The sequence below is a fragment of the Myotis daubentonii genome, chromosome 16 (assembly GCF_963259705.1).
Source record: "Myotis daubentonii chromosome 16, mMyoDau2.1, whole genome shotgun sequence".
NCBI classification, from domain to species: Eukaryota; Metazoa; Chordata; class Mammalia; order Chiroptera; family Vespertilionidae; genus Myotis; species Myotis daubentonii.
Genome location: NC_081855.1, coordinates 41,741,150 through 41,761,577, shown reverse-complemented (window position 1 = coordinate 41,761,577; position 20,428 = coordinate 41,741,150). Strand labels below are relative to the sequence as shown.

Here is a 20,428-nt window from a genome sequence, read left to right as displayed (position 1 = left end):
CTGCTGGGAGGGAGACCAGTCCCTTCCAACCAGACGCCTGCGGGAGCCTCCCTTCCCCGGCCCTGGGGCTTCCGGTCTCTAATGAAATGTGCCTGAAGCAGCAGGAAGCTCCTGAATAGACAAGGACGTGTTTTTTATGTAGAAAATCGCGTCTTGGCACATTTAAGTAAATCGGTCTTTGTGTGAAGCTGGTGCGTTTTATAAAGGAAGCAGAGCCGGGAGAAGTACAGCTTTGGCGACGATCAGGACGTCATGGCTCAGCCCCGTTGACGCCGATGTCCCCTGGTGTGTGATGCGAAGTCAGGCTCCCGTGGACCCTCAGCCCACCCAAGCGGGTGCTGATGGAGGGCCCTCTTCCTCTAGCATCTGCGCATCCAGATGTCCCCTGTCACATCTTTGATTTGAAATTTAACATTTTTCTTTTTACAGCATCACCCCCGCCTCCACCCCGGGGTTTTAAGTACCCTCATTCAGAGATCTCACAGCCTCTGAGTCTAAATCTTTTAAGTGGTTGTGTGTTAACCAGTTGGCCTACGTGTTGGCTGGCAGTCAGAGGTGTTTTGATAGGGGCAGCAGGACTTTCACTAGAATCTGATAGCTGCATGCTGCCGATCATTCTTGGCGACCGCTGTGTGCTGGAGCAATCTCTGTGGCCTTGTGATCTAATCCAGTTCAAATTTACAAGCCCCGTGGGCATCTGGCTAAGATGTCGAGGCTGATTCAGTGGGTCTGGGATGAGGCCTGGAAGTTTGCATTTCTCAGGAGCTCTTGGGCGCTGCTGCTGCTGGTCCCAGAGCCCACATCAAAACCAGCAAAGGACCGGCCAGCCCAGGGGGCAGGTGTTCGCAGCAGGGGGTGGGAATCGCTCTGTGCCGTTTTGCCCCGTTTCCTTCTTTTCTCCTCTATCTTGTTTTTTGTTGTTATTGTTGCAGGACCATTTATTTGGGAAAACTCAGGCAGGTCTTTATATTTGTATGATTCTGACAGTTGTTTTCCATTTGGTTTTTCCAGTTAAAGTAGATACAGGGACTATTCCGAGTGTTACCCCTGCCTTCTTGTGTTCACTGTTGTGTCTCCAATCAGGAGAATTTACCAGGACGGAATTACACTTTCTGGCAGTGGTTCGATGGTGTGATGGAAGTGTTAAAAAAGCATCTCAAGCCTCATTGGAATGACGGGTGAGGATCATCGTTTCTTACGTCTGCCATAAAGTAGGAAGGTTGTCTTTCTACGGTTTAAAAAAAAAAAAATCACACTCTGCTTCTGCTCCTTTGACCTTTGTGATCCAGGGCTATTTTGGGTTTCGTGAATAAGCAACAGGCCCATGATCTACTCATTAACAAGCCCGATGGGACCTTCCTGCTGCGATTCAGCGACTCTGAAATTGGCGGGATCACCATCGCCTGGAAGTTTGATTCTCGTGAGTGCCCCTCCCTTTAAGGAGGAGTGGACAGAGGGCCCCGCCCGGTTAACTGCTTTAACGCACACTTCAGTGCGTCCGTATTATTTGCTGAGGCGGGTGCTGATGATGGGAAGCACAGGTGTAGACCCAGGACAGAGCTGCAGATGATATCAGAGCCTGTGTAAGATCTTGTTACGGGAAACACAAGTACAGTGGGGCCTTGACTTACGAGTTTAATTCCTTCCGAGACCGAGCTCGTTAAGGAGCTCGTTAACTCAAATTACTCTGTCAACTCAGTGCAAAAAATCTCAGCCGAGACAGCTGGTATCTCAAAAAACTCGTTAGTCGGGACACTCGTAAGTCAAGGCCCCACTGTACTAATTTTGAGAAACACAGATGCGTAACCTTGATGGAGCTACTTGCCATACAGTGTCCTGTCCACATCCTCGGCTGCTTCCCTTCTGAAATGTCCACCTTCTCATTACTCAACCTTGAGCTGAGCTGGTTTCAGTGAAAATGTACTTTAATAAGGTGGAGTCGTTCACATAGAAGGAATGTTATTTTAATTATTCCTTCATCCTATCTGACACCAGGGCCTTGTCACGGGTCATTTTCATTCAAGAATGTTAGTTCTTTCCTCTGACCCTCACAAACTAGGTAACAGCAGCTTTCGAGTTTGCTTTGTGGCTTAAAGACGTGAACAGCGTCTATAGTGCTCACGTGTCCTCTGGCTGTGGACCTGCTTCCTATCTCCCTTACACACTTTTGTGCAGGGAATCAGGGAGTCAGTACGTTTCTTCTAGAAAAGGACAGAACGTCGTTTAACTGGAGCCACCTGAGGGAGATCACAGCATCTCTAGGAAAGTGATGAATGCATCACCAGCTATCTACCCATGGCTTTTAAAAACAGCTACTCGAGCCCTGGCTCAGTTGGTCGAGTGTGTCATCCTTGGGTCTGGGAGGCAACTGATCAGATGTTTCTCTCTCACATTGATCTTTCTCCTTCCCTCCCCTCCCCCTCCCCCTCTCCCTCCCCCTCCCTTTCCCTCTGTCTCTCCCTCGCCCTCCCTTTCCCTCTGTCTCTCCCTCGCCCTCTCTCCCTTTCCCTTCCTCTGTCTCTTAAAATTTTTTTAAATCAATGAAACATTTAAAAATTAATTAAATTTTTAAAAACAGCTATTTGATCTATAACCTGTAGTTATTTTTAAATGGAGAGGTTTTTTTTTGGGGGGGGGGTACAATTGAATGGAGAGCTTTCATTTGTAGAATATTTGGGTATTAAGATTTCTTGTTCAGAAACTATGTTTAGAACATTGTTATTCTGTTTATTGATCTAGAGGAAAGAATGTTTTGGAATCTGATGCCTTTTACCACCAGAGACTTCTCCATTCGGTCCCTGGCCGACCGCCTGGGGGACCTGGATTACCTTATCTACGTGTTCCCCGACCGGCCGAAAGATGAAGTATACTCCAAATATTACACGCCAGTTCCATGCGAGCCTGCCACTGGTAACAATGTTCGCACTCCGATTTGGTTTTGTGGTGTTTTGGTTGTATTTTAGTTATTTGTGTGTGTGTGTGTGCGCGCACGCGCGTGTGTGTATGTGTGTGTGTGTGTGTGTATGTGCGTGTGTGTGTGTGTGTGTGTGTCTGTCTGTCTTGCATGAAAACCTGCACAGTTAGCCTACAGTTGCTTGAGCATTATCCAGGGCAGATGTAAATCCTGGGCTGTATTCTGCAGTCATACAGAAAACACACCTGCCACTAACCCCAGATACCAAATTGAAGGGAACAAATTGCTTTTAACACAAGCTGAAGTCAAAATTAGGTAAAATTTTGTTTTTCAAATCAGAAATGGTTTTGTTTTCTGAGCACAAAAGTGTTATGTATTTATTGTAAAATGTCCAGAAAAGGATAAAAAAAGAAAAAAGAATCCATTCATCCTCCTTGCCAGTCATAAAATCTGTTCATCGGTTTCAGGTTTGGCTCTGATTGGCATAAAAATGATATCTCAGGTTTTATTTTCATTTATTTGATTCCAGGTAAGGTCAAGCACCTTTTCATATCATGATAATGACAATAATAATAAATACACCACCAGTAACAGCAAGCATTTGTTGCACGCTCGCTGAGTACCAGGTCCTCTTGGGGCACATTTTTATGTAGTATCTCATTTAATCCTCAAAAGGGGCCTGTGAAGTAGTTACTATTACTGTCCCCCTTTTACCTATGAGGAACTGAGGCACCGAGAAGTAAATAATTTGCCCAAGGCCACACAGCTAGGAAGAGGCCAAGCCAGGACTTGAGCTCAGAGAGTCTGGCCTCAGAGCCTGTATTTCTTCCCGTCTACATTATTGGCCATTAGCGTTTTTCCCCGTGAGGTGCGTTCATGCTCCTTGCTTATCTTTCTTTTGGAGTCCCTGTTTTCCTTAATGATGTGCAAATAGTTTTCTGTAGCGAATAAACCCTTGGTTACACATAGCAATTATTTTCCTCAGCGTGTCATTGTTCTTTTAACGTTTAAGTTTTATTCTGCTGACGTTTTATTTTACAAAGATCTGTACTTAGGCCACAGAGCCCAACCAGTCGACCTTTTTCCTACGTGCCATGCCTTCCCACCCTAATGGGATGGCTGTATTTTTAAAAACCAGGACATTTTAGGTTTATATGATATTTTGAATCAAAATCTATCTCACTGCTTCTTTCTGTTAGCGCCCCAATCTAGATGGTTACATTCTATTTTTTACAGCATTTCTTTGTTTTTTTATCTTTCCTGCCAATCTATAAAACTCTCTGAAGACTGTAAAACACAAAAAGCAGGAGATGTTACGACAAGGCGGCCCCCTGACATGGGGAGCCTAGAAGAAGCAGGTTCGGGTACCAAGCAGTTTGTGAGCCACGTAGCATCTCACTGAGTGTTGCCTTCCTTGTCTAACATAGTCAGGATTATGCTTATTCCCATACTCACATTCCCAGGAAACAGGACTTCATTCGCCGACTCCAGACTCTCACACTCCTACTTCACTGGATTTCCATAATCAGCCTTTTAAAAAGTCATAACTATGGCTGGCCAGGTCGCTTTCGGGCTTCTCCCCTAGCCGGCCACATCCCAGTGGGATTCTGCGGTGAGTGGGAGAGAGACACACACCAGCATCCTCTTCAACAGCCGCCAGGCATAAACTACACTCACCAGAATGAGTGACCATCAGGCTGCCCCCCGGGGCATGGAGGAGCTTGCAGACACCTGAGTGACACTCCCTTTCCCCCAGAGTAGATACTCAGAGTAAGTTCTGAGATCCTCAGGTCAAATCAGCTCCTCTCTAAGGCGTAGAGTGTTCTGTGGGATCCCTGACGATCGCATACCACCCTAGTGAGAACCTCCAGTGATAAGGAAACCAGTTCTTCCCGCGACATTCCCATTCCTTTTGGGGGCAGTTCTATGTATGACAACATTCTTCCACATCTGATGGAGACGTCGCCCTCTTCTGACCTCCTCCTGTTGGTCCTAATGTTGTGCCCTGGGACACAGAGCCAGGCCTGTCCCTCCGCCGCGCCTGCGACTATAAACTCTTTAAAGATATGTTTTCCTTTCACAGTTAGTTTGCAGTTAATGCTGGTTTTCGATTTGTATTGAAGTACATGCTTTCTGTGCTCTGAAGAATGGATAAGCAATGCAAGCCAACTTGGACTATCTCTTCACTGGCAGTGTTAGGATTGAGGCTTCCCTCTGCCAGGCCGTCCTATCAGGTTGAAGTGTTAGGTGCTGGTGTCAGATCCTAAGATAAAATCAGGTGGTTGTGTCCTACCCTAAGAAAGGATGTGATTCATCAGGGAGATTTCACTTTTATTTCGTTGGAGAACTTTGGTTCTCATCACCGTTCCCTCCTCGGCAGCTAAAGCAGTGGACGGATACGTGAAGCCACAGATCAAGCAAGTGGTCCCTGAGTAAGTGTCTGGGGTCCAGCTCTGGTCTCCTGCTGCCTCTGTTCCCCCACCACCACCACCACACCACACCCCCCGCTCTCCCACCCCCACTGTTCTCACCCCTCTCCACCCCCCCTCCCGTCCAAGGGCCCAGCATTCCATTCTCCCTAAAACCTGGCTCAGCCCTGGGGAGGGACCCGGGCTTGGTCACCATGGGCCAGTGCCCAGGGCCCCCTCCTGCACTTTGTCCTTCTGCACCTGAGAGAGACAGAAAGATGCCCCTGAGCCCGTCCCGTCAGCGCTGCCCTGAGGCCGCTGAGGCTCTGCTCTGCTTCCTCCTCCAGGTTTGTGACGTCTGCAGACTCTGCTGGGGGCAGTGCCACCTACATGGACCAGGCCCCCTCCCCGGCTGTGGGTCCCCAGGCTCATTACAACATGTACCCACAGAAGTAGGTTGTGTTCCTACAGGGCTTCACGGGGGGCTGGGCCTGGGCCTGGGCACTGGGCCTTGGGCTGCTGACCGAGCGGGGTGCAGGGCCTGGGGTGGTCTCTGCTCCTCGTCATTGGTCTCTGACAAGCGCTCCCTACCCCTTCATCTCTTCTCTTTCCCTCCCAAGCCCTGACCCCGTCCTTGACACCGACGGGGACTTCGATCTGGACGACACGATGGACGTGGCGCGCCGCGTGGAGGAACTCTTGGGCCGACCTATGGACACTCAGTGGATCCCTCATGCGCAGTCGTGACCTCCATCGCCGCCGTCAGCGTCTTGGTCCTCATGAGAGGAGTTCTTCTTGTGGATGTTTTAATTCCATGAATCGCTTCTCCTTGGAAACAATACTCATAATGTGAAGTGTTAATGCTAGTTGTGACTTTAGTGTTTCTGTGCATGGTGGCCCCAGTGCCGGGAGCGTGTGTGTGTGTGTGTGTGTGTGTGTGTGTGTGTGTGTCCGTGTGGTGTCCCTCCCCCTTGCTGTCCAGACAAAGGCCGTGGTGGTTTGAACCTTGTGCACAAAGGCAGTTGGCTCCACGAGCCCTGGCACATGGCCGTGTGTCTGGAGGGTGCCTGGACTTTGACGTGTGGCTGTTCAAGTAAGAGAAGGACGCAGGGAGGAGCAAGCACCTCCTCTCTGGTGAGTCTTTGTCACTGTGTTTGCCAGGCAATTGTGCTATAACCATGATTGTCTCCGCTTTTCTTCTGCAATGTGGAAACCGCCTCCTGACAAAGAATGCCAGTCCTCCCCCCGCCCCCACCCCATTTTCCCGGGTAGGGATGGGGAAAGGGGCAACTTAGGAGGATTGTTGGGGCAAGGGGAGCCAGAGGTCTTCGGATGGGTAGTGGCTTTTGTAAATAACACGTAACCCGTCTTCGTGTTTTCTCCGTCCCTCCTGCCCTCCCTGGCTGTGTCCCTCTCTCCTCCTCTCGCTCAGTTCCTCTGGGTGCACACACGTGCAGATGAGCTAGAGGGCAGAAGAGAGGGTCACGCCACCCAAGCTTACAGTGTTGGTGTCCTTCGTGTCGCGGCCAGAGTGGAATGCCCAGCCCTGACCCGCAGGCGCCGAGAACGTCGCCTCGTCGCCCAGGGAAGCTGCCGTCCCATCTGCCCGTCCTTCCTCCGCGCTGGGAGGCTGACCGATGCCAGCTCTTCGCAAATGTCGGACAGTGTTTTTGCTTCTAACTTGGGACTTCTTGTTTTCCCCTCCCCACCCTCATCTGACACTGAAGTTCTCTCTTCCTGTGTCAGGTCCTGTGCCGTTCCTACCCAGGTCACCTCATTTCCCTTCACTGATCGTGCGCGATGTCTCGGGGAGTGGGCGGCAGGAGTGCGGTCCGAACCCAGGGCCGGCATGTCCAGCGGGTGTTGTTGCCCACCTGGCGCAGGGTGCTGGGTGTCAGGCATTGGGAGTTGGGGGAAATGCAGTCGGCAGGTTTGCAGGAAGTTTGGTAAGCTGCAGAAACAAAAAGCCTCAAGCGTAATTTCGTCCGTAGTTTCGTCCGCGGCTCCACGCCAGAAGGAAGGAATGGGCTGCGGCAGGCAGGTGGGAAGAGAGGGGAGCAGGTATAGTTTTCAGGTTAGGCCCACAAGGTCGCCCCTGGCCCCCTCTCCGAAAGGATATGACGAGGCCCAAGAAATAATAGCCCTAAAAACCGTATTTTTATATGTGTGAGTAAATAAACATATTTTTTTTACAAAAACTAACTTCTGAACTTACCAGTGTTTTGATGTTAAAGGAACCTATTTCTCTGTAGTAAATTATTTATTGGAAAATGACTTTTTCAAAGCTGCTGTTTGCGCTGGCTTGGTTTCATACACTGATTTATTTTTCTATGCCAGGCAGTAGACTCTCTCTGCCTCTGAGGCGCAGGCCGACCCCTCCGTGGATACCAGCGTTGATGTAGGATGCTGCTAAGCCCCTTGCGTACCTCTCAGGATTCAATTAAAATCCCCCCTGTGGGGACAGGAGTGTTGGGGAGAGGTGTAGGGAAGCCTGGCCCGGTCTCGAAGAGCCCTCACCTGCCTGTCACTCTGGCTTCACCAACGCCTGCCTCAAGAGCGATGCCCTCATTGTCCCAGCGGGGGACGCGGGCGGGGGAGGGGGTGGGGGGTACCGACCCGCTGGGAAGTGGGCCCAGCCCTGGGGCATGCCGAGGTCTAGCGCTCCCCTCACAGCTGCCAGTAGGGTTGAGGGGACGGGTGCCCAGTGTGGGCTCCCTCCCGAGCTTGTACAGTCGCTGAGCTGTCCTCAGTTTTCCCGAGAACTGTGCCTGTCGATGGGAGAGATTTTCGACTGAAAGGTGCGCTCGCTATCTGCACTGTCCTTTCTCTCTTCTCCCCGTTCCTGCAAACCAGAGGAGGCCGCGGGAAGCCGGACCGCCCCACCTCTCGCTCGCTCCCAGGCACACACAGTCATCGGCGTCCCAGCTCCACGTGTGCGGCGTGCAGGGTTTTGTGGGGGTGGCGGGGAGACAAAGTGAATATAACTTAACGTGGAAGTATACTTTTTATAACTTTTCTTTTTAAAACTTTGTGAAATTATTTCAGATACATATTTTAGTGTTGAGGCCGAATAGCATTAGCCAGCAAAAAAAAAAAAAAAAAAGTATTGTGTACAATTCTCCTTGGGCCAATCACAAAATAATGTAAAATAATGTATTTTATGTTACAATAAAGCCTTCCTCTGAAGGGGCAATATTGAGTCCTGTTCTATTTTTCCAATCAGATGGCAAGGGAGGGGGGTCAGGAAGGGGAACGCTAGCGATCATCAGTGAGGCTCTGAAAGGAGAACTGTTTGGAAGTTGGCTTCTCCGAGAGCGGTCACCGGGTTTGATGGCGGATGGGGCATTTATTTTTATTTCGTTTTTTTCTTTAATCCTCACCTGAGGGTATTTTTCCATTGATTTTAGAGAGAGTAGAAGAGAGAGGGAAAGACAGAAACATTGATGTGAGAGAAACACATCGATTAGTTGCCGCCTGCACGCACTCTGACCAGGGCCCCTGGCTGGGGAGGAGCCTGCAACCGAGGTACCTGCCCTTGACCAGAATCGAACCTGGGACCCTTCGGTCTGCAGGCTCTATCCACGGAGCCAAACTGGCCAGAGCAGATGGGGGCATTTCTTACCTCCCTGCTCACATGCTGTTTTGACACTTACACCTGTGTCCGCTGAAAGGACTGTTCTTGCACAGAGAAGGAGGCCCCTGTCGTTGTGTAGTGCTTTGGGATATTCAGCTCTTAACAAGCAGGTGCCACTTGGCTAAGAGCCACCAGTGTTCCTGGAGGCTGTGTTTCAAGCTCTCTTCCCTTCTGTGGGGTGGAGATCCATCATCCAGATGCGGCCCGAGACGGCTGCTGTGTGTAAGTTCTCTTAACAAACTCCCCGTTTCGTTCTTTGTCATCCTCTCCTTTCGGTCTCGGCCCTGTCCTCCTTGGGAAGTCAGCTGCCGTACACCCCAGGGGATTTTCCAACACAAAGGACACTCTCAAGAAAATAAAAAGACAACCCACAGGAGAAAATAAAAGACATTTCTGCAAAGAAGATATACACATGGCCACTATGCTCAACATCATTAGTCATCAGGAAAATTAAAATAGACTCAGGTCACTCCATACTCCACTAGAATGGCTAGATCAAAAGGCCAGGTAATAAATTAGCAAAGATGTAGAGAAATCGAAAAGCTCACGTACTGCTGGTGGGGATGTAAACGGATGCAGGCACTTTGGGAGCCAATTGAGCCATTCCTTAAACAGTTAAAAAAGAGTTACTATACAACCCAGCTATTCTTGACACAAGGAAAATTACATGTCCACAGAAAAACATGTATATAAATGTTCATTCTACATAATAGTCAAAGAGCGGAAATGAACCAAATGTCTATCAATTGATGAATGGGTAAACCCATGTGATGGTGTTTACACAGCACATTTGGGTGGTGTTGCCTCCAATGGAATATGATTTGGCAATAAAAAGAACTAGTGGCGCACAGCAACCCAGAGAAGGACCTTGTAAACATTATGCTAAGTGAAGGAAGCCAGATGCAAAGGACCATGTGTTGATTCCATTTATGTGAAATGTCCAGAATAATGGCGAATCAATACAGAAAGTAGGTTTGTGTTTGCTTAGGGCTGTGGGGGGCGGGGGGGGGGAAGCTGGGAAGGGATTGAGGGGTATAGCTAAAGGGTACAGGGTTACTCTTGAGGTTACGAAAATAGTATAAAATTGACTATTGGTGTCACGTATATGTGAATATACTGAAAACTATTGAATTGTACACGTTAAATGGATGATTTGTGTGAATTATATATAATAACGCTGTTGTGTTTTAAAAAGCAAGCACAATATCTCAGCAAGAAATAAAGGAGTGAAAGCAGGGAGCGGGGGTGGGGTGGGGGTAGACTGACTGAGAGCAGACCTGTGCAAAGGAGCTCAGCTGTGAAACGCAGGGAGAGATGCTGCGAGACATAGAGCCAGCGACGAGGGAGGGGTGTTAGTGTCTGAGAGCCTGGGGCCAGAGCGCAGGCGGAGGGGGAGAGGGATTGGCCATGAGCCGCAGAAGAGCCTCGCACAACTTCCCACCTCCACAGCAGGGGAGTCCGAGCCTGAGGTCGCCGGGTGCCTTGCTCCAAATTGCAAGCTACCCTGTGTCATGGAAGTTTGTGTTTCCTTGGGATAAAGCCAGTAAGCTAACACAGGTCGTGACCCCACATCGGATGAAGTACCTGTGACCAGTGGCGCCGTCAGCGTCTCTGGCTTGAGGACTAGTTACCACCTACCTTGAGAACACTGTGTGATGGGCTCTCTCTGCTTGGCTGAAACGGGGGTGCGATGCTTTTCTGTCTTTGCAATCCCTTAGCGGGTGGCCTGGGATGCGCGTCACCTTCTAACTTAATGTTTCTCCAATAACAAAAGTGTCTTTCTTTCACTACTGTCTTGGTGGGGAGGCTTTCTGGGTTGGGAGAAAACGTTGGTTTTTACCAGTTGTCAAGCTTGAATCTGCCCCACCCCCAGCCGACGCTGCTTCCTGGCGCTTTCCCACACAGTCAACCTTCTCTTCCTTCACCTGCACAAATTTGAGGACCAGCCTGTCCTAGCCCTCGCTTCCCATGTCTGCCAGCCTGGGCCAGCACCCAGCATGCCCCCCTTAGGCAACCTGTTCCTTTAAGAGCACCCCCCCATTCCAGCTCCTCCCTCAGGCCCAGTAACCGGATTTCCCTGTTTGTGAGGCCCAGCCTTCAAAGCCAGGGCCCCTTCTTGCTCAGCTGTAGGCTGAGCCGGGGGTGCGAGGGGGCCTGGATGCTGGGAGTAGGCACAAGTGGGCTGTGACAGGTACATGTGGGACACGAACCACTGCCCAGGGCTGGGACAGGGTGGGTCCTGGGAGGAAGCAGAGCCGCTCGGCAAGACCTGTCATTCGTCAAGCAGCCGCTGGGCGCTGGGCACCGTGCCAAGCCCGTTCTGCACCTTCTGAGGCGGGGATTATGCTCCCATTTGACAGGCAGGGGGACGGAGCTCAGAGCAGCCACCTGAACTACCTGGGGCCACGCAGGCAGCCAGTGGCAGAGCCAGGATCCGACCTCAGGTCAGTGCGACGCTAAAGCCTGATGCTCTCCGCCTCGCTGCCCAACGGGGGTCCTGGCTTCTCCCTGCACTTGCTCTGACCTGGGTTCTCCTGCGTGAGGTAGAATGGGGGTACGGAACGGGGGATCCCCTGCAGCTGCAGGACCAGCACTCCGGGCCCTTCCTCCTCCAGGAGCTGCCTGGAGATGCCCCTGCTCCTGCTGCTGCTGTTCCCGCTGCTGCTGCTGCTGCCACTGGCCGTGCTCTGGCGGCAGCAGGCCCAGGGTCCCGGGCCGTCCTGGCTGGCCAGCCTGCAGCACCGCGTGGCGTGCGGGGCCCTGTGCTGGGCGGCCGCCTGGCAGCAGTGGAGGCTGGAGCAGAGCACCCTGCACACGGGCCAGCGCCAGCAGCAGGCCCTGAGGTGGTGTCTGAAGGGAGCCCAGGGTCCCCACTCTCCTCTCCGGGGGAGCACAGGTGTGTTTTCCAGGGTCTGGGGAGGTGGCCCCAAGAGAAAGGAACTCCACAGGACAGTCAGATTCCAGAACCTGAAGACCTCCCGCCCCCCTCCCGCTCCCAACACGGAGAGGCTGAGCCAGAGACCCCCCCCTCCCCCCCCAGGCTCAGCCTTGTCCGAGAGGACTTTTCCCACCCTGGACCCGATAGCCCCGCCCCCATGCAGGCCTGGCCCAAGTCCCTTCTTCAAAGGTCTCACCAGCCTTGTCTGAAACTCCTGGGAAACTGTGTGGCTTCCAGAGGAGTTTATGATGTCTTTGGGGCTACAGATATGACCACCTTCCGGAATCATCTCCCTTTGACCAAGGCCAGCCAGGCCCCGGAAGAAGAAAGTGGGGAGCAGCTCCTGCCCCCTACCTCAAAACAGCAGCACGGGGAGGCCTCTCTGCAGGTGAACCCAGAAGAGCCCAGCCCCACCGCAGACCCCAGCTTGTAGCCACACCCTCCCACCAGGGTGGGCAAAGAACCCCCAGATTGGAGGCTCAGGCAGCACCCTCTCTTGTTTCCCTCCAGGCCACCTTGCTGGGTCTGGCAGCCCTAAACCAGGCCTACCCAGCAGCGCTGGCCCCCGGGAGCACAGCCTGTGTGACCCCTGCCTCCCCCTGGCCCCACCCTCTCCCCTGGCCCTGGCACGCCCTCAGCCAGGGTAGCCCCCCTGGAGCCAAGGACCCCGGGGCCCTGCTGCTGGAGGCACTGAGGTCCCCAGGGCTGCGGGCACTGGAAGCCAGGACGGCCGTCGAACTCCTGGACGTTTTCTCGGGCCTGGAGGCCGATGGCGAAGAGCTGGCTGAGGCCATAGCTGCTGGGAACCCAGGAGCGCCTCTCCCGACGCGGGCAGCTGAGCTGCGGGAAGCCCTGGAGCAGGGACCCCGAGGACTGGCCCTGCGGCTCTGGCCAAAGCTGCAGGTGGTGGTGACTCTGGACGCCGGAGGCCAGGGCGAGGCTGTGGCTGCCCTGGAGGCCTTGTGGTGCCAAGGGCTAGCCTTCTTCTCACCTGCTTATGCTGCCTCTGGAGGTCAGCAAGACTCAAGGGTGGGAGCTGGGGGCAGGGGGCAGAGGGCACACTGCTGGCTGCCATATAGTGAGCCCCACGCATCTCATGTCGTCATCTCATGTAATCCTCCCAACCCCTTGTGACTTCCCCCAACACCAGCAGCTCCATTTTACACATGGAGAAGCTGAGGCTCATAGAGAGGTTGCACAAACTCACACAGCCCCAGCATTTACCCCCAGGCCTGCCACACCCAGAACCACTGCCTCTTCCCAGTTAGGGCCCCAGATGCAGGGTGCTGAGCCTGGGGAAGCCACAAAGGAGGGGGTGGGAGGGCAGCAGGAGAATCAGATGCTCAGAGGGTTGAGGCCCCGGGGTGAGGGCCTAGCAGAAAGCAATGGCACCACCAGAAGAGGCTGCTTGCTTCCCGCAGGGGCGGTGGGCCTGAACCTGTGGCCAGAGCAGCCCGCTGGGCTCTACCTCCTCCCCCCTGGTGCTCCCTTGATTGAGCTGCTCCCAGTCCAGGAGGGAGGCCAGGAAGAGGCTGCCACCACTATCCTGTTGGCTGAGGCCCAGAAGGGCCAGGAATACGAGCTGGTGTTAACTGACCAGGCCAGCCTCACCAGGTGACCATCTGCCCACCCCCTGGTGCCTCAAGCCCTCTGGGACCTGTTGAGGACCAGAAGCATGAGCTGACGGGTCCTTGGGCCTGACCTCCCCTCACTCCCCCCTGTCAGATGCCGCCTGGGTGACGTGGTCCGGGTAGTGGGCGCCTACAATCAGTGCCCAGTCGTCAAGTTCATCTGCAGGTGGGTGACGTCCCGGGGAGCTGAGGGGCCGTCCTTAAACCCTGGGCTCCTCTGCCTCCCGCTCCTTCCTCCCCAGGCTGGGCCAGTCCCTGAGTGTTCGAGGAGAAGACATTGGCGAGGACATGTTCTCTGAGGCCCTGGGCCGGGCGGTGGGGCAGTGGCCAGGGGCCAAGCTGTTGGACCATGCCTGTGTGGAGAGCAGCATTCTGGGTAAGCTTCTCCATTGGCCCCTGCCCCCCATTCTTGGGTTAACTCCCCCACAATCCATGCCCCTCCGGCTGAGAGCTCTCTAGGAAGGAGGTCAGACCCAGCCTCCTCTGTGGCTCCTAATAGGAGTCCTTCCCCAGGTCTCACTCCCATCCCTCCTGCTGCCGTCTCTCCCTAGTTACTTTCCTGACTGGTTTCATATTTAGGACTAGGCCCTGGGTTCCTCTTCCTTTACCCTCCCTCCACACCAAGAAACCCCTGTTTTCCCACGAACCTCAGAGCAGAGGAGAGCGAGGTGGGGCAGTGGGCATTGGTTTTGGAGGCTGCCCCATTCACAGGAGTGCGTGTGCGTGGGTTTTGCCTGCAGATTCCTCCGGGGGCTCTGCCCCCCACTATGAGGTGTTTGTGGCACTGAGGGGGCTGAGGAACCTGTCGGAGGAAAATCGAGACAAGGTAAATGAGACAGGGACAGGGTCCGACCGCATGTCCCCTTCATTCTGCACCCCCCCCGCCCCCCGCCCAGGTGCAGTGGGCACAGCCCAGTGAAGGGGAAGTGGGGGCAGGGAGGAGAACTTTCCCGAGGCTCTAAGAAGGGAGGGGTGAGTCCCAGATAGACATGTACACGTGAAACTCCTACCCCCACACACACGCTAGGCACAGGCAAGCGCACCCCATGGCCACACACCCCATGGCCACGCACCAGCCTCACTCAGCTGTCTGTCCTCAGCTGGACCGCTGTCTCCAGGAAGCCTCTCCCTGCTACAAGGCCCTGCGCTTCCGTGGCAGCGTGGGCCCTGCCAGAGTCCACCTGGTGGGGCCGGGGGCCTTCAGAGCGCTCCGGGAGGCCCTCGCTGCCTCCCCCGCAGTCCCCTTCCCTCCGGCGATGCCCCGGGTCCTCAGGCACAGGCACCTGGCCCAGCTCCTGCAGAGGAGGGTGGTGTCCTGAGCGGAGGCTGCCCGCCGGCCCCACCGCCCCACAAGCTGCCTCTCTCTTTCCTCTGGAGCCTGTCTGGATGGGGAGCCCTGGGCCAGGGTCTGTGACTCTGTGTCACCTCTCAGTCGCTCATCGGAGCTGCTGGGCCTTCGGGAGGTCCAACCTCAGCAGCCAGCTCTGAGGAGGTGACCTCGGGGTGTAGCCGACCCCGCAGGGCAGGGCCCTGCCTGGAGCCCCGTGGACCCCCCTCTGGAGGACCCTGCTGGAGAGTTCCCATACGCGCTGGCTCCTGTGTCTCCCAGCCCAGTGCCCTGTGCAGGCTGCAAGTGCTGGGAGTTGGTGTTCCCGGGAGCACCGCTCAGTCAGCAAGGAACAGGAGTTGTGAATACCAGCCTCAGCTTCATTGTCCCTCAGAGCGACTCTTCTGGTGTGTGCGCACCAGCTGCCCGCAGTGGCAACCCTCTCATGAACACGGCTCTTAAGGCGTCCCTCCCGTCTCCACTCCCTGATGTGTTTTCTAGGATCACCTCCCAAATAAACCTCTTGCACCCAGATTCTTGGCTCAGGGTCTACGTTTGGAGAAACTGTAGCGGTCCCTCTGGCTCTGATCCTGCCGCAGCCTGTCCCCTCCCTTCAGCTCTGATCACAGGGCTTCCCCCTCTCTCCACGGGGGAGGCCCCAAGTGTGTGCATGCAGGAGACCTCGGGGACTCCTGCCACGGCCTAGGTCAGTGATGGCGAACCTATGACACGCGAACTCATTTTTTTGGTTGATTTTTCTTCGTTAAATGGCATTTAAATATATAAAATAAATATCAAAAATATAAGTCTCTGTTTTACTATGGTTGCAAATATCAAAAAATTTCTATATGTGACACGGCACCAGAGTTAAGTTAGGGTTTTTCAAAATGCTGACACGCCGAGCTCAAAAGGTTCGCCATCACTGGCCTAGGTCAACCCAGAAGACTCAGAGCCCCTCCTCCTCCCTCTCCCCATCCCAAGTTTAACCTAAATGTGAAGGGGCTACTCCCCAACTTCCCTAGCCCTGGCTCAGCACAGGTCCCTTTCCTGGCCCGACACCCAGAAATCACTTCCATAGGCAGTGGCTCTACTGCAAATCATCACAGCAGGAAGCAGCCGCAGAGGTTATGTGGGCTAACTGCCCTTCTTGGGGGTGGGGGGGGAGACACGGAGGCTTCCTGAGGTTGTGAGACCTGCTCTGGGCCCAGCAGCTCCTCCTCAGTAACACAGCACATGTGTGTCAGTCTCTGCTTCTGTCCCCGAATGACTTCTCAATCCCATGCCCTACCTCCAGGCCCCTATGCCCGCCCACCCAGTCCCTGTATCAGCCCAAGACTCCTTCCCACTAAAATCCCCAGGGCTCCCCGTGCCCCCAGGGTCAAGACTAATCAGCTTAGCCTCAAAGGCCCTTTGACCCATCCCCAGCCTCTCTCGCCTGTCCAGCCACCTCTCTCCTCTGAGGAAAGCCACACCCCACTATCCCACATGAGTTAGGCACGGTCACCGCCAGGTCTTTGGCTCAGTTGTCCGTCCCTTCAGCAGAATGCCTTCTCCCCTGACCTTGCCTGGTAGAAATCCCCTTTTCACAAAAGGCCTTTTCAGAGTCCTTCCTCCCACTGAGCTACCATTATATGCCGGTCACACTCCCACCTGGACTTCGGAGCGCCTTGGAAACTGGGCATGTCCCATGCATATGTCACTCCGGAGCCCCTGCAGGGCCTGACACAGACCAGCTGCTCAACAGACAGTGCCCTGAACAAGAGGAACTCCGGCATGGGGGCTACTCGCTGCTGATGGTGGGATGGGACCCCATCTCTCCCCTCCAGGAAGGAAGCTGGGGAGGTCAAAGGGTAACACCAGGCACTTTTTTCTCACTGCCCCGGTTTGGTTTTCAAGGTTTTCCATCTTGGAGGGTAGTGGAAGGGGCAGAGGGAACAGACCTGGGGGAGGGAGAGCCAGCTCATAAGCCGTTTTTCCATGGAGGAAGGAGGCCCTGAGCCTGACAGACCCCAGGGGCAGAGGGGGGGAGCACACACACACACATATACCCCGTGGAGAATGGGTTTCCTGTCTGCCTCCTCTCCTGCCCTAATTAGCAGCTGCCCCTCCCCACATTGTCTCAGACCAGCGCCCAGCCAAGGCCTCTTTTGTGCTCCCAGATTCCTGGGTGCAAGGTGGCCTCATTAGTGCCCGGAGACCTCCCCATCTCCAAGGAGCAGGCAGACAGAGAAGGGGGGAACCGGGGGCGCAGTGATCCAACCCCAGCCTCTGAGTGTCCTGGCGGCCATTCCTTGGGCCCAGCCTGGAGACGGCCCCCCTGTCCGAGGCTAATCTTAGATTTGCCTTTGTCTAGCCCCAGAGTGGACGCAAGTGCCCCCCCCCCCCCCACCTCAGAGCATTATAAACCCCAGGCCCCTGCTAGCCAGTCACAGTCCGCAGCCTTCCAGTTCCTAGCTGTTTGGACCACTGGAGACGGCGCCTTTCCCTGCTGCTCCACTCTGAGCTCCGGACACCATGAGCCCTCCCTCTACAAAGGTAAAGAGCCAGGGATGGAGGGGACGCACATTCCAGGGGGCAGTGAGAACGCTTGCTCCGGGGCTGGAAGAAAGGCTGAGAGTCCCCCCTCTTGTTCTTCTCCTGTGTGGGCTCTGGGGCAGGCAGGGCCCTGGGAGGACGCTTGGCTGAGGGCCTGCCTTGGTTAAGGCTCCGTAGCGCCTGCTCTCCTAAGAGCTCATGTGTACTGCGCACGTACTATTCATCAGGTGCTGCTTGCACCTGCCATCGCATTTCCTCCTCCCAGCAGCCCTGCCCGGTGGGGAGTATTTAATACCCAGTTCACAGGTGAGGAGGCTGTGGCCCCTAAGAGGGTAGGAAACGGAGCCGAAGCCCAGTTCAGTGCCCCCTGCAAAGGAGCAGACAAACAAGACAACGATTTGGACCCTGCTAGTCCTGGATTTGCACGGGTTTGCCGGTCGGGGGAGTGGGGCTAAATAGGGCGTTTTCGAGTGCACAAACTTCTGGTGCAGACAGACTCACACACCTGTTTTCAGGCGGGGTGGTAAGCACGCTAATGGGGTAACGACGAATTAAGAGGAGACAGGGGTCCATTCTGCCCGGGGGTCTCCAATGACCCCCTTCTGAAGGGGCAGCCAGGAAGGGGCGCCAGCCAAGAGGGGGCGCGCGGCGATCTGGGCAGGGCCTGGGTGCAGGGGCTGGAGGCGGGCGCGGCGTTCCGACCCCCAGCGCCCGGTCTCCTCCTCCCTAGGTCCCCTGGACCGCCGTGACGCTGCTGCTGCTGCTGCTGCTGCCGCCCGCGCTGCTGTCGCCCGGCGCGGCCGCGCAGCCCCTGCCCGACTGCTGCCGCCAGAAGACGTGCTCCTGCCGCCTCTACGAGCTGCTGCACGGCGCGGGCAACCACGCGGCCGGCATCCTCACGCTGGGAAAGCGGCGGCCCGGCCCAGGCCTGCAGGGCCGACTGCAGCGCCTCCTGCAGGCCAACGGCAACCACGCGGCCGGCATCCTGACCATGGGCCGCCGCGCAGGCGCAGAGCCAGCGCCACGCCCTTGTCCGGGGCGTCGTTGTCCCGCTGCGGCCGCCGCCTCTGTCGCTCCCGGGGCACGGTCCGGGGTCTGAGCCCGTGCTCAGACTACGTCTTGGCACTGCCCTCTCCCCTCTGCCCGCCCGCTATCAGCCCCCAGAAAAATGTGCAATAAAGAGGCGTCTCCGATAACGTGGCCGGTCTCGGTTCCTGTGTGGTAGAGTCCTGCCCTCCAGGGGGCGTCAGAGTCTTGCGAACTGGAAAGAGCCCGAGGGCCTGGAAGCCGGGGTTCCGGGACACCTCAGCTTGGGCGGGCGTCCTTGGACCTGAACACTTGTGGGTGGGGAGCTCCCCAGAACAAGGCGCCGTGCAAGGCCGTGGGTGCGGGAAGAGTCGCAGATGTGCGTGCTTGGAGGGGAGGATGCAAGGAACATGCGGCTCCACGTAAATCATCCAGAGGGGCTGCAGCGCGGGGTGGCGGGTGTGGGGAGGGGTGAGGCACTGGAGGGGCGGCGGTTAGGTCGTGCAGCCCAGGTTGTGACGCCCGCACGAGTCACTTTATTCTGTAGGGAGCTGGGAGTCGCGAGTTCTGATGGGGGGGGGGAGCAAGATTTTCCTGCCACTTTATTGGAACACACCTGTTATAGATTGAATTGTGCCCCCTCCCCAATTCATATGTTGAAGTTATAACCCTCAGCACTTCAGAATGAGATCTTATTTGGAGGATCGTTGCAGATACAGTGGGGCCTTGACTTACGAGTGTCCCGACTAACGAGTTTTTTGAGATACCAGCTGTCTCGCGGCAGATTTTTTGCATTGAGTTGATAGAGTAATTTGAGTTAACGAGCTCCTTAACAAGCTCGGGCTCGGTCTCGGAACGAATGAAGCTCGTAAGTCAAGGCCCCACTGTATTAGTTAAGATGAGGTTCTGTTGGAGTGGAATGGGTCTCCACTCCAATATGATTAGGGTCCTTCTAAAAGGGGGGGAGGGGAGTTGGACACAGAAATGCACACAGAAAGAGCCCATGTGAACATGAAGGCAGAGGTGGGTGGTGCATCTACAAGCCAGAGATTGCCAGCAACCCCTCAGAAGCTCACAGCTTTCAAAAGGAACCAATCCTGCCGTCATCTTGAGCTTGGACTTCTAGCCTCCAAAATTGTGAGAAAATAAATTTCTGTTGTTTAAGTACCCCGTTGGCGGTACTTTGTGACAGGAGTCCTAGGGAACTAATAACACCCAGAAGTAGAGACACAAAAAGAAGTGGCGCTTTTAAGCAATCTGACACTGGGTTCAGGCTCTGGGAGGAAGGGGTTGGGGATGCAACTGGCTTGCCCTCTCCGGAGACCATCTTTCCATCTTCACTGGCTTTCGCTGGGAAGCAGTCACCTTAAGCCTCAGTCATTTTCTGCTTCCGGGTCCTTCTTGCTGCTGTACTGGTTAAGTCTTGGAAAAGATGGAGTTCAAAGCCCCCCAGCTCACCTTTGGAGATTTGTCCACCTTGAAGCTATCTTTCTCTGCCCCATCCTGGCTTCCAGCCTCTCCTGCGCTTGAGTGGCAGCAGAGAGGAGGGTTAGGTCAGGACGATGGGAAAAGGAAGAATAGGGAGAAAAGTGCTCTCCAACACACTTATTTTGTGCCAACGTGTGCATTATGCCATTGCCTTCTCACAACCGCAGGAGGTAAAAATGATTAGGTCCATTTTACAGATCAGGAAAGTGAGGCTCAGAGAGGCCACGTCACACATTCAGTAAATGGCAGAGCCAGGACTCTACCCGATGGACCCCAAAGCTCTTTTCATCCATCCTGCCGGCCGAGAAGCGGAATTTGCCAGCGTGCCCTGCGCGCACGGAGGCACACACAGCCTCTTTAACCCCTGCTGTCTCCTGGCGGAGCCCAGGGACCTGCGAGCGCTGCAAAGCAGCCCGGCTCCAGCAGGCAGCACTGCGAGCCAGATACCGTTCCCGGCTGGGGCGGCGCCTGGGGAAACCCGTGGGGCGGAGCCGCGAGGCGCGCCAGGGCTCCACGCGCGGGGGCGT

General features: G+C 55.0%; 3 protein-coding genes across 13 annotated transcripts in view; all 3 read left to right on the top strand.

Moving 5' to 3' along the window:
• STAT5B (signal transducer and activator of transcription 5B) overlaps positions 1-8,515 on the top strand; it is a 69,476-nt gene extending 60,961 nt beyond the window's left edge. For 7 of the 8 annotated variants that reach the window (XM_059670209.1, XM_059670211.1, XM_059670210.1 and 4 more), the window contains exons 14-19: positions 1,084-1,178; positions 1,290-1,420; positions 2,740-2,910; positions 5,295-5,346; positions 5,670-5,774; positions 5,943-8,515. In XM_059670209.1, coding sequence (XP_059526192.1) covers positions 1,084-1,178; positions 1,290-1,420; positions 2,740-2,910; positions 5,295-5,346; positions 5,670-5,774; positions 5,943-6,069 — 681 coding nt within the window. In that variant the 3' untranslated portion in view covers positions 6,070-8,515. Of the gene's footprint in view, positions 1-1,083; positions 1,179-1,289; positions 1,421-2,739; positions 2,919-5,294; positions 5,347-5,669; positions 5,775-5,942 lie in introns of those variants that run through there. The other variant, XM_059670212.1, reaches the window with a different exon arrangement.
• Positions 8,516-11,015: 2,500 nt separating this feature from the next.
• GHDC (GH3 domain containing) lies at positions 11,016-17,343 on the top strand. Of its 4 annotated transcripts, none has more exons than XM_059670185.1 (10): positions 11,016-11,147; positions 11,317-11,400; positions 11,572-11,852; positions 12,161-12,282; positions 12,405-12,906; positions 13,316-13,508; positions 13,620-13,691; positions 13,768-13,901; positions 14,266-14,351; positions 14,626-15,386. In XM_059670185.1, the coding sequence occupies exons 3-10, from the start codon at positions 11,585-11,587 to the stop codon at positions 14,842-14,844; spliced, it is 1,596 nt and encodes a 531-aa protein (XP_059526168.1). In that variant the 5' UTR covers positions 11,016-11,147; positions 11,317-11,400; positions 11,572-11,584; the 3' UTR covers positions 14,845-15,386. The 4 variants fall into 4 exon arrangements, with proteins under 4 accessions (XP_059526168.1, XP_059526170.1, XP_059526167.1 ...); XM_059670187.1 differs by lacking the exon at positions 14,626-15,386 and adding an exon at positions 17,206-17,343 and having other exon boundaries at positions 11,031-11,147; positions 11,244-11,400; XM_059670184.1 differs by having other exon boundaries at positions 11,032-11,147; positions 11,244-11,400.
• HCRT (hypocretin neuropeptide precursor) lies at positions 17,252-18,575 on the top strand. The gene is made up of 2 exons (XM_059670188.1): positions 17,252-17,387; positions 18,118-18,575. Exons 1-2 carry the CDS (start codon positions 17,367-17,369, stop codon positions 18,484-18,486), a joined length of 390 nt encoding a protein of 129 aa, XP_059526171.1. The 5' UTR covers positions 17,252-17,366; the 3' UTR covers positions 18,487-18,575.
• Positions 18,576-20,428: the final 1,853 nt, after the last annotated feature.